The sequence below is a fragment of the Labeo rohita genome, chromosome 2, assembly GCF_022985175.1.
Source record: "Labeo rohita strain BAU-BD-2019 chromosome 2, IGBB_LRoh.1.0, whole genome shotgun sequence".
NCBI lineage: Eukaryota > Metazoa > Chordata > Actinopteri > Cypriniformes > Cyprinidae > Labeo > Labeo rohita.
This window is the reverse complement of record NC_066870.1, coordinates 22,821,554-22,835,038: the sequence shown is the minus strand read 5'-3', so window position 1 is coordinate 22,835,038 and position 13,485 is coordinate 22,821,554. Positions and strand designations below refer to the sequence as shown.

General features: G+C 33.8%; 1 protein-coding gene across 4 annotated transcripts in view; it reads left to right on the top strand.

Moving 5' to 3' along the window:
* The window catches only part of b4galt2 (UDP-Gal:betaGlcNAc beta 1,4- galactosyltransferase, polypeptide 2), a 136,671-nt gene that overhangs the window by 98,371 nt on the left and 24,815 nt on the right, over positions 1–13,485 (top strand). For all 4 annotated transcript variants that reach the window (XR_007829316.1, XM_051130929.1, XM_051130936.1 and 1 more), the window contains exons 4-5: positions 6,627–6,814; positions 10,315–10,437. Coding sequence is in view for 3 of the 4 variants with exons in the window: in XM_051130929.1 (XP_050986886.1) it covers positions 6,627–6,814; positions 10,315–10,437 (311 nt within the window). In the remaining variant the exon portion in view is untranslated. The remainder of the gene's footprint in view (positions 1–6,626; positions 6,815–10,314; positions 10,438–13,485) is intronic.

The following is a 13,485-nucleotide window of genomic DNA, read 5'->3' as shown; positions in this document are numbered from 1 at the left end:
AGTGGATGTTCATCTGGGCTGGTTAACTGGATACTTGCTGGTTTGGTCGCCGCAAGCAGTGATCTGTGAGAGGTCGCGGTTGTGGCCTCGAGCAAGACACCGATTCTCAGGTTGCTGCAGGGGGTTTGTCTCTATAATTAGTGTGCTTTGAGTCAGGAAAGCATAAGCTAAATTAGTACTTCTGTTTCAGTTCTGTAGGATTTTTCTTTTCAGTCATGTTTGAGAAAAAACTGAGTGCAAGTGTAAGGAAATCCCAGAGGCTCAGCCAGTTTAAGATTTAGTCCAGTTGACAGAATTGTAGCTTGTCAGACCTAAAGATTTAGTTTGTAGAGTTTACTCTACAAAACTTCAACAACAACAACAACAACAACAACAAAAAAACTTATATATATATTTTTTCCTTTAATTTGTTTGACTGGTATTGATACAGGTTTTTTAAAGAATATATATATATATATATATATATAGATATATATAGATATATATATTTTTTATAAATGAGTAAATGATCAATTCACTACAAGAAAACATTGTATTTGTAATGTTATGAATATTCAAAAAATAATTAAATATTCATAAAATACAATATACAGTATATATATTCTTATTATTATTAAAATATTCATAATGTGCATTTTGTATTTTTATGTAGTTTAATGATCATTTAAAGGCATAAACAAAACCATTTAAAACTGTAATTATTACAATTATAAAAAAATAATTTTAAATGTTTTATTTTTTTCCTGTAATTACTATAACTGATATGGCAGCATTTTTGTTTAAAAGAACATTTATTTTCATTTCTGATATTTGTTGTTTTTGCCTGTAATTTACTGTGAGTAAATGATCATTGCATGACAAGAATACATTATATGTGTTATGAATATATAATATTAATAATTGTATTGTTGTAGTTATTAAAATATTCATCATAATGAGAATTTTTTGTTATTATATAATTATTATTTATAACAATAATAATAATAATAATAATGACTGTTATTATTATTAAAATATTCATAATGATGTGCATTGTTTCTATTTATGTAGTTTAATAATATATTATTATTGTTATTTTTATTATTATTTTAATAATAATAATAATAATAATAGTTATTATTATAGATGATAATAATAATAGTTGTTGTTGTTGTTGTTGTTATCTATAATAATAACTATTATTATTATTATTATTAAAAATAATAAATAATGATATGCATGGTTTGTTTTTATGTAGTTTAATGACTATTTAACAGCAGAAACAAAAGCAATTTTTAATTGTAATTGTAATTATTACAATTCAATTATTACAACATATTATTTTATGTTTAAAAGAACATTTATTTTAATTTCTGATACTTGACTATAAGTAAATGATCATTAAACGATCAATTAAAGATCATTTTAATGGAGAAACAAAACCATTTAATTATTGCAATCTTAAAAATGAAACATGAATTAAATGAAAAAATTATCATTGCTGTTGTTATTTATGCCATTTATTTAAAGTTGATGAAAAGATGATAAAAATTTATTTTCAATTTATTGCATTAAATAATAAACCAAACAGCAGATTTAATAAATTACATTACCCTATTATTTGAGGATTCTTGTAAATCTAATTTATTTTATATGTATAATATATCATTTTTGTTGTTGTTGTTGTTGTTTTTTAAGGAGCCAGTGAAAATCTTCGGAAGGCAAATAAAAATTCAGCAGAATAAAAAAAATGAATGACTGTTGAACTCTGGAAGCTTCCTTTTTCTCCTTTATTTTCTATCACTCTGTCTCTTTCACACACACATTCCCTGTAACTCCGGTCGATCCGGCTCACTCCAGATTTTTTTTTTTTTTTTTTTTTTGGTCCCCTCTCCTTCTCTAGCTCTGGCATCGATAGCATGCTGGATGATATGGTCAGCCTGCTGGGGACTGATAATGCAGGCTCACACACACACATCCCTACACACACACCTGCACAAGAAAATGCACAATACAATCTCTCAGGATGAGCCCTGGTCCTAATCTGTCTCCATAGCAACAGGGTCCGGGCAGGACTCCCCGGTTGGCCTTGAGTGTGCCGCTATAGGGATCCTGCCTCATGACCTAGAGTGAGCAAGGGATTGTGATTAGTTATCAGCGTGATCATCAGATAAAAAAATACAGCTAATTGCTTCTCAGAGAGCAAGTATTGAGCAACTGACATGGCTGTGATAAGCTTACAGAAAGAGAAGGAGACTCTAGCTGGGGGCCGATGTGACTCTTAGACCTCAAGCTGAGTGGTTTAAGTCTGGGTTAAGAAACAGAGTCATCGTACTTCTTAGTTTGGGACTAATGGAAAAAGGGAGGCTGTTTTATTTACTGAGAATGATTTTCCTCTGCCTTACTGAATACAATTAGGAACAACCTTCAGAGGAAATGCATTTCAGTTTTGGCTGGTTGTAATGGGTTATAGATCAAACTCAAATCGAGCCACTCTCAATGTTTACTTTATACTGTTTGTGGATTTATAAAACCATATTGATGTACAGTGGTTTTTACATGGTACTCCAGAGAATACCATAGTATTTCCATGTTATCATGTCAACCAGTATGGGTTTCTCAATGGCTAATGCCAATATCTACTGTCTAAATGTCAAATAAGCAAAATGTACACATATAATTGTTTGTTAGATTAATATACACAACCATTCAAAAGTTTAGAGTCAGTAAGACCTTTTTTTAAAAAGAAATGAATACCTTTATGCAACTATATTGATCAAGTGGGACATTAAATACATTTATGTTACAGAATATTTCTGTTTCAAAAGAAGAAACATAATTTCTACAAACATATTAAGCAGCACTTTCCAACATTGAAAGGAAATGCACCAAATCAGTATATTAGAATGATATTGTATATAATTTTATATAATATATAAAATATATTAATATGGAAAACATTTTAAATTTTAATAATATTTCACAATGTTATTGCTTTTACTTACAGCCTTGGTGAAAATAATTCTGGGTACAATTTTTTTTTTTTAACAAAATAAATACACGTATTCAGCAAGGATGCAGTGACATTAAAGACTTTTCCATTATTATTTCTCCTTCAAATAAATGGTGTTCTTTTGAACTTTTTATTTATCAAAGAATCCTAAAAAAATACATTATTTCCACCAAAAATTTTAGGCAGTACAACTGTTTATAAACCTTGTTAATAAAAGGGTAACACTTTCAAAAAGATGTCATTTGTTAACATTAGTTAATGTGTTAACTAACATGAATGAGCAATGAACTGTACATTTATTACACTTTGTATTAATCTTTGTTAACGTTAGGTAATAAAAATAGTAATTTATTGTTTGTTCTTGTTAGTTCACAGACCATTAACTAATGTTAACAAAAACTTGCGATTTTAATAATGCATTAGTAAATGCTAAAATGAACAAAGATTAATAAATGCTGCAGTATTGTTCATTCTTAGTTCAGCTTAACTAGTTAACTAATGTTAACTAATGAACCTTATTGTAAAGTGTTACTATTAAAAGAAATGTACTAAATCAGCATGTTAGATTGATATTTAGGTAACACTTTACAATAAGATTCCATTAGTTAATGTAGCATTAATTAACAATGAGCAGTACATTTATTACAGTATTTATTCGTTTTTGTTAATGTTAGTTAATGAAAATAGTCGTTTATTAGTTTGTGTTAATTTACAGTGCATTAACTAATGTTAACAAACACAACTTTTGTTAGTAATGCATAAGTAAATGCAATAATGCATTAGTAAATGATGAAATTAACATTAAGATTAATAAATCCTGTAGAAGTATTGTTCATTCTTAGTTCTTGTTAACTAATGTTAACTAATGAACCTTATTGTAAAGTGTTACCGATATTTAAGTAATTTAGAATATATCTGTCTTTCATTAGTTTAACTACTAACAGAAGTTGTTAAACTGTAAGTATTAATTTCAATACATTTAATTATTTATTAATCACTGGTGTTTTTTTTACATTTATATACAAGGAGACCTATTATGCCCATTTTTACAATATGTTATATAAGTCTTAGGTGTCACCAGAGTGTGTCTGTGGAATTTCAGCTCAAAATACCCCACAGATAATTTATTTTATTATTTTTAAAATGCCTATTTGAGCAGAAGCAGAAACACACTCTTTTCATGCATGTCTCTTTAAATGCAAATGAGCTGCTGGTCCCCGCCCACTTTTCTAGAGCAGGTCTGTGCCTTTGCAGCTCATACCTCAGATACTCTGCCAAAAAACATCTGTTTGGTTTTGGTTATCATGTCTAATATACGGTTTTCTGAGCGCACACATCCAAAGCACGCACACAGAAAGTAGCTGTCACATGGCATGTGAGTACTAAACTAACTCTCTTTCATGTCTTATTGCGCTTAAAACTGTCAAATACACACAAGTTTATGTTAAAAACACACATGGGTTACAAAAACATTCGGTTATGTCTGTGAAGGTAAACATCTGGGAAAGAAACCGCATGTTTATATTAGATCAGTGTGGCAGCAGCGTAATATACAGTAAATAAATTAACAGCTTGTCATGCTTTAATATGTATGTAACTGTCGATCACTCATGGTTGTTTTGGTGATGTACAGCACAAAAATAGGATGGTAACACTCCGCAGATGAGCCATTGTCCCTGTTGAGGTTAACGACTTAGAACAGGTGCGATTCGGCTAATGAGGGGAGGGCTCTACACCTGTTTCACAATCAAACCCAATTCATGGTGTGTTGAAACCGTACAGAACAAGCCAAACACCTCACAGCTGAAACTTCAGAATGAATGCTTAGTTCCGACGATCCTTTTTCTAAAAATAATTAGACTTTTTTGTTCCAAAACCATCTGTTCATGATGTCCACATATCCACTGGTTTCTTGGATGAGAGATGTTAAGTCGTGAGCATGTCCGTGTTATAAATCTGTCGTTTTTAGCGAGGTGTGTTATTACCAGACGTCTACTGCTGTGTTTGCCTGAGCTGTCTGCCACCATGCAAGGAATAAATCTTATTAAACAAGTCAAAATGAGCCCAGTAATGTTTAATGAGCACCCTTGCTGATGAAAAAAGCTATTTTATGTCTCTTAAAGATATTGCCTTATCTGCCCCCTTTCAGTCTTTTTTATTTCTCTCTCTTATATTGAGGAATCTTTCTCCTCTGGGCCTCTGAGAGAATTGATGTTAGGATAAATATTGATAGAAGCTGAAAGTCACTTAGTATTAAGTTATCTTCCTTACTTTTTTTAGCATTGGTGTTGTGAAATAAGAGAGGCGCTTCTGTTTGCATCTAATGCCGTTCATCTGTGTTTACAGACATGGTTGTGCGGTGAATGCGACACTTCAAAGCCTCACGTAATATGCGTCCTTTAATCATTTCAGTAATGCTTTTGTAGTGCACATCCACAGGCATTGTGCGGAACAGGCAGTAGATTTGTGACAGTAGTTCACACCTTTGGATTATTAGGCCAAATCTCAGGTATTACAGGATTACATGGGATTATTGTCACACTGGATTATTAGTTCAGACACCACATGGTGTTGTGGTGTTACATGGCATCCCATTTAGTGTAAAATTAGACCAAATTAGACATATTTTTATTATTGACTTTCCTTTAGGTAAAAGGAAATGCATCTTAAATGCATTTTGCAACATTTTACTAAAGGAATTAACTTTTAAATCAAGATCTCCAATAAGTTTCAATAGGTTTTAGCTTTTATGGGCATTTTTACCTTTATAAGACCTATTTTTATCTAACTTCATTATACAATATATGCATCATCTTTTGTCAAATTCTTAAGTTTAATCAAATAGCAAGACACTGTAGGGCTGTTGCCAATCAAATTAAATCAGTATCAACAGAATTTGTGTTTGCAATGCAGACGTGGCATATATTCTGCATCTGATGCATTTACATACTCATGCAGGACATGCATGCAGTTAAGCTGCAGTTACAAATGCATAAATAAATGTTTTTTTTGAAAACAAAATGTTTAGTATAACTATGGGAAATTATTTGGGGGGGGTATACCTACATATCATTGCATGAGTGAGTCATCGATTCAACTGATTCGTTCAAACGGCTGATTGTATCAGTAACAAAACACCGACGTTTTTACTCAGAGATGCAAAACGGTTCTGCTGTTTGTTTGGAACTATTTTCATTGTGGAAATACAGCAAAAAGAACTGTCAATTGTATAAAATGTAAGTCATTTAAAATGAACTTCATCAGATCAGTATCACATTTGCAGTCGTGTTCATATTTGGAGAAAAACGTCACTCTTCATGTGATATTAAAAATATCAGATGATTTAAATATAAAGGTCATACGGTGGCATTTTTGCCCTCTAATCTTGAATTTTGAGGGAATTCTAAATGTATTTTAATCTAAATCACAGTGAAAGCGTGATTTTTTGTGATATGCTTGATCATGTCAAATCGCAAACATCAATTGCGATATCATGTCATCGTAGATAGCGCAAATCGCACACCCTTAGCTGAATGCTTATTTTTATTAAATGTCTAAGCTCTGATTCAGTCACAGTGTAAATGTATAAACAGTCACATTTTTATAAAGCTGTTATTTTTCTGTTGTGTTTCAGCTTGGCGAGGACACCTTCAATCGGGCCAAGCTTCTTAATGTTGGCTACACAGAGGCTCTTAAAGACGCAGAATACGACTGCTTCATTTTCAGTGACGTGGACCTGATCCCTATGGATGACCGGAACTTGTACCACTGTTACGACCAGCCCCGTCACTTTGCCATTGCCATGGACAAATTCGGCTTCAGGTAACATATTATATATTGAGGGAGCCACAGGAGTCTGTTGATGCATTATATCTGATATATCATTTTATCTCACTTTTATAATTCTAGTCCCTTTTGATACATAAATAATCAGCAGCCTTATATAAAGGCTGAAAATGCAATAAAATGAAATCTTATATGAATTTAATATCTTTGTAAAATTGTGGCTTTGCTAGATTTTATTACAAATATGCTGGGCCGCATTTGTAACTATTTACATATATATTAATAGATGCCATGTCTGTATTTGTCTGTATTTGCAGAGAACAGAGTCAGTTAATCAAACAGCCAGAGCTTGAGGGCTGTCTGTCAGCGGCTGCGCTTCTAATGATTAATTGCTTTTTTCCACTAGGGAAGATATATGTCTTATGACGCTTTGTCATCTGGAGCCCTAGAATGCAGCTGAATTATTATGTATCAAAAGTTCATTTGTTAGGTGCTCTGCCAGTCTAGACAGACTTGGAGCCTTGACAAGCATATGTATTCATTTTCCAAGGCAGACAATTATTTAGCGGAGACAGACCGGTTCTCTTCAAGTGTAATAGCTGGAGATATTAAAACACTGGTGAAGGTTCATTGTAGTATGTTTTTTTTTCCTTCTTTTTTTCCCAACTTGAAATGAATTTTGTCTGTCTTCTGTCAGCAAGCAGACACCTTGGCCTTTGCTCCACGGTGTTTAATTTCCTGTCTTTGTGTGAGGGGCCAAAAGGGCCAAGACAATCTTAACTCTGTGCCTTGCTTCGCCATCTTAAGGGAACTGGTTAAAATCAGTCTCTATCTTAAAATGTGAGCGGTGTTGGTAAGTTAGTCCAAAAGATAATTATTTAGCAGTCAGATGATGTGATGTGATCTAAAATCATTAAAAAGTAGCTCTCAATATTACTGACATTATTATTATTATTTAAAAATACATATACAGTCAAACCATTATTTAGACATCAGATATAATTTTTGATATTTTTTTTTTTTTACTAGTGGGTGCACTACACTATAGTTAATTTATGTAAGTGAGGATAGCAAAATAAAGTAAATTGTGACCCAAAAATTCTTCGTACTGTGGACTGTCAGTAAAACTGATAAAAATTTGTGACCAAAAAATATTCAGACACTTTGGCCTGAGCATGATTTGCTTAAGAGTTTTTTTCTGCAATTGCTAATACGACCTTTTTACACCACAGACTGAACATTAAAACTGAAAATTAAGCATTGCTTGGTAATTGGTTGACCTAAATTGGTATCATCAAATTGTGTACTTAAACACTTTAAACCTTAACAGCTGACTGCTGACAGCTATTCAACCTTAATCATTTGTGAGACAGTCTAACAGAAGGATGGCATTATCAAGATTAATTTGTTCTGACACAGTTTAACTCTGAGTTCTTGTCATATTTTCATATTTTATTACCATTTTCTAAACCATAGCGAATACATTGTGTTATCTCATAAAGTTAGTGTTTTTAAGCATTTTACATTTATTTAAATAATAACTCAAGACAGTAAAAATGTTAAACATTTTATTTGTTCAGCTATAATTTCAGCTATTCTTTTCAACAGTTAACTTTTAGTTAAATTTTTCAGATCATCAGTCATCAAAGCTTCTGTAAATATTGGTCGCAGACAGATTTAATTTCACCAAGGTGCTTACTAACTAAAAACTCGTTTTCATGCCATTTTATGTCTTATTTTGATGTAACAAAGTGGTTATATCTACAGTAAGTGTGTGTGAGTTGTTTACTTACTTTTTTAAATTAACCTTCCCATTGATGCCATTATATTGTTCATTCAGACTAATTCAGGAATGCGTATTAACACAAGAGGATTTATCACATTAACCAATCACAAACGATCGTAACCATATCACAATGGAGGCATTGCCTCCTTTGACGTGACTTTCCCCCATTCTCAATTACCCCCCACCAAACCCACCACACTCTTTAGGGGGTCTGTTAAAACTCAATGAGCTCAGGGGAGGCGAGAGAGATGCAGACTTTAGTAACATTTAATGTTATATTTTGCAATATTGGCATTGTTTTATTTTTGCACTACAATTTTTTCCCTCTTCCAATATTTTGAGGCGACACCGCCTCCCTTGCCTTCTTGGACAAAACCCCCCTGATATACAGTATGTGATATACACACACGGTTAACAAAACTACAGCACCTGCTTAGTGCTGTGGCAAAATTTGAACAGTTATTGAATTTGGTTTTCATTTCTCTCCGGATGGCCAGACAATACGTTAAACAAATGCCACTGACCTTCTCCAGAGCATGAACTGCCTTTAACTGTCAGTGGACTAATAATTCCGTTTCCTCTGTGAGTCATCTATTGGCGTGTGTCCTCAGTCTGAGGAAGTCTTAACGTTGGTGTATTTAATACGTGGAGCACCTTTAGAGAATTACACGCTCTCCCACCGTGAGCGTGTGAAGTAACTTCAGCCATACTGTTTCTGTGAAGACTGCTGCTGTAGCAGATGGCCTCATTAATTTTAGCTTGTTGTCTTTTAACGTGTGGTTGCGGCACGCACAAGTTCTTGTTTGTGGATGCATGTTTGTGTGTGTATGTGTGTGCGTTCAAATAGGTTTTTGCTTCTCTTTCTCCCTTATGTCGCACATTTCTTTGCGTAGGTGGATGTGGTTGCTGTCATTGGAAACATACACCGCGGTAGCCCAAGGCGAACCCCGGGCGGCTACCCATGATGCACCTGCCAGCCCACAGCCCAGCGGGCCTCTTAAAAGAGGAGACACTGAAACCATGCTATAAGTGGACTCAAAGCGTTTCCAGACTGTAGAGCATTTATTTGAACAATTGCTTGAGATATAATCGCTCCGTGGTTTAAAGGTCAAATATATGACTTAGTTCTCAGAACCTCCAAGGCCTTTTAATTCATCCTTTGACCTGCAATGGATTATGCATATTTATATCAGCCTTTAATCCAGTAGATGATGATTCCTCAGATAATTCTCATCTGACAGTGGCCTCCTGAACCACAAGCTGTGTTTCTATGATGGGAAACAGATTCTACGGTTTATGGTGCACTTAAGATTTTATGGGGCGTCCTTCGAGTTGCGTAGCTCAACCGAGGGGCCTGAGGGGTGGCAACCAGAAGAGAAGTGATGAAAGAGAGTTGGGAGAAGGATCAGATAGCATTTGAAAATGTTGGATCCCTTGTGGGAGGACTCTGTGGCTCTCTAGAATCACTCATACGGGATGCAATTTTGTTAAATTCAAATGCTTGAGTTGACTGACTAAAGGGCTCAGTTCAGAGAGGATATTTTACTGTAGACTTGAATCAGAAAGAAAATCTAATGGGAATCCAAAGCCTTTAGCCCTGCGTTCCAAATGGACATAGACATGAATAGACAGTTTGAGGTAATGTTACTGGGAAAATGTTATTGACGATTATAAGGTCTTGTGCACTCAGATTCTAAGATGTGTAATAACTGAATAAGACTGAATAATTAAAGCCTGTTCCTTCTTGCAGGCTGCCCTATGCGGGGTACTTCGGAGGGGTGTCTGGCCTTAGCAAAAAACAGTTCCTCAAAATCAACGGCTTCCCTAATGAATACTGGGGCTGGGGAGGTGAAGATGACGACATTTACAACAGGTAAAACCATAAATATGCTGTCTTTATCTTTTATTAGTGCCCGAGGTCTGGTCCTTTAAAGTGAAGATAAAAATGGAAGTAGTGTCTGATCTTTTATTCTGAATTGTGGTGTACATCTGAGTGTGAAGGGTTATTGAAAAAGAAAATATGTAGTGGGAGTTGCACTCAAAACCAAAGGCAGATAAATGCGAGCTTGAGGTCTGACATACGACACCAGAGAGAAATCTGTGGTATCACCTGAAGATCAAGTCAATTTGACTATGAGGACAAGGATTATGCAAAAAAATAATACACATGCAAGATCAAAAACATGCATTTAGAAAATAGGTGAATTTTTTTTTATATTGACTTTAAATGATAGGTTCCAAATTGGTGTCTATACTTTTTTAAAAAATGTATTTATTTAAATGAATTCAGTTTGTTATATGAGATATTTATTTAAAATGGTCCCTCACACAATGATTGTCATGTGAGTCTCCTTGACATTAAAAACTTGAAAACTTCTGCTAAATCATTTTATAATTAACAGTTCTGCTGTTACAGTTCTAACTTATAATTTTTTAAACATGATGTCAGGATTTTTTTCTGACCAACAAAAGGTCACTGCATTTTAAAGGGGTCATCGAATGTAAAATTCACTTTTACTTGTTGTTTGAACATAAATGTGTGTTGGCAGTGTGTGTACATAACCACCCTATGTGATATATAAACAATACGCTATTGGCTATTTAAAAAAGGGGGTGGGGCATATCCAGCAGCCACGCCTCTTTTTTTTAATAGCCAATAGCGTATTGTCTTCTTGTTTCAGTTGAAATTATGTGAACTAATAGAATAACCCAGCGTGTTTTAAAGCACTTCAGTGGACGTTTAAAAGGTATTCAGTACTTCTCCCACCAAAATATTGTCACTTCAGTTGTTCTGGTGGTTAATAAAATACAGCACCGCAGGTTTGAGAGAAATGGGCAGCAAAGGAGAGGCTATTAAAAGGGAAAAAGGCTTCAAAGGTTTTGTTTAAATTATGTATTAGGCTAAGCTCTTTGCTTAAAAAAAAAGAATTAAAATTAGGTTATAATGTGAATGTTACTTTGACTAGTGGCTCTTTTATCTCTAGGACAAAACATTTTAAAGTTGACTGATATGCTGACGAATGGATGTCAAACACATATTTTGATTGCCGTAATTGCTGTTTTGTCAAAAATGCGTCACTGCGATTCTTGATAACAGATTGCACATTTCTAATCTACTTTTTCAAATGTCATTTGTGACACATTAACAGCTTTGGTTAAAAAAAATAAATCTCAGTATGCAGATACATTTAATAGAAAATACCGTTCTTGATTTCTCTTTACTTCAATGAATCATGTGTAGAAGTTTTTAGGTCGCTACACAGTGCACAGTTTCTGTAACTTTGACCGACTTTCTGGGACGTCATTCTGTTGTGAGGTCTGGTAGGCAGGCTTTGAAATGTGGTAGACAGGCTTTTAAAAAAGTGATGAGTAAGCATGCATCATCAGAAACAGTCGCTTTGTCGCCGAACAGTGTCCTTGTACTGTTTCTAGGTCTTTTTTTTTCTTTCTCTGGGATATGCAGCTCTGCAGGGAGCAGCTGTATATACACTCGCCGCTCACAGATCTACACCATGTCCAGACAGAAACGTGTGAATAGATGACGCTCTGCTGTCTGATGCCTGTCTCTCGAGATAATGAATAGCTGCGTGTTCACTAGCTATCATTTTTCCCCGCTCAGGTGATGAGAGAGCAAAACCTGCAGTATATCAGGGCACGCACGCTCTTGCAACAGCGATAACGCTCGTGGAGATATGTCCCATATGTCACTCTTTTCAGTTGTTTGGGGTTCCATTGACAGTAGATGGCGGAAACTGGATGGTGTGATAAAGCACACCTCTCACATTATCTTTTCCTGCCTTTGCCCACTGCTTTTTTTTGACATGATGGATAGATTATATAAGGGAAAATAGGCTTTATAGCCTGAAATCAACAAAAAAGCAATAGCCTCCCTTGAGATTGTCTTCTGAACAGAGCTGTTTTTATTGGGAGATTATAAAAAGCTTAATGTTGTTTTGAAGGAGTTCTAATTATGTGTTTTGCATGCATATTTATATGCACATTAACTGTTGATCTTTTTTGGATTTTCTACTGCTCGTTTTATATTTTAGTTGTGTTGAAATGAGCACCTTTGCCAAGACAACAAATATTAAATTTATGTACAGTTCAGTTTCCGTTTCTATTTGATATTGATACAACATTTAAACGTACACGACCAGTTAAAACATTTGGAGTCGGTTAGATTTTCAAATGCTTTTGAACGTCTCTTTATGCTCACCAAGGCTGCATGTATTTAGTTAATTTAAAATAATTTTTTATATATTTAAAAATTTAATTTTTTCCTGTGGTGGAAAAGCTAAATTTTAGCAGCCATTACTTCAGTCTTCAGTGTCACATGTCCTTCAGAATTTTTGGAAATGTGATTCATTTTCTTTTTCAGAATTCTTTGAATCAAAAGATTCAAAAGAACTGCATTATTTTAAAATAGACATTTTTGCATTTGCATTACATCTTTACTGTTACTTTGGATCAGTTTAATGCTTCATTGCTGACAAAAAGCTATTCATTTCTTACTGATCCTGAACTTTTGATCGTGAAACATTTAACTTACAAAGTCTGTGATGTTATTGCAATAAACCATGTATACCATGTCTTCTTGTGATCTAAATATGACAAAATTAGTTTTTTTGGGAGCTCAGAGTCACTATAGTTTATCTAAAACAACAAAGTTTGTAGCAACCTTCTCAAAAAAGAATTTCTCACAACTTTGTTCATCTATAATGCAGACATTGCCAAGAAAACAGAAGAAGAAAAAAAAAACAAGAAAAAAAAAAACAATTTTTAAGGCAGGATCTCAAGAAAATAGCTAAAGTTGAGATTACTGGAGAATGTTGTTCTTTTAGATATATTGTGATATCTATAGAAATCTTGAAAAATTAAATAAATAAATAAATAAATATAAATCATGCTCAAATCAAAGTAA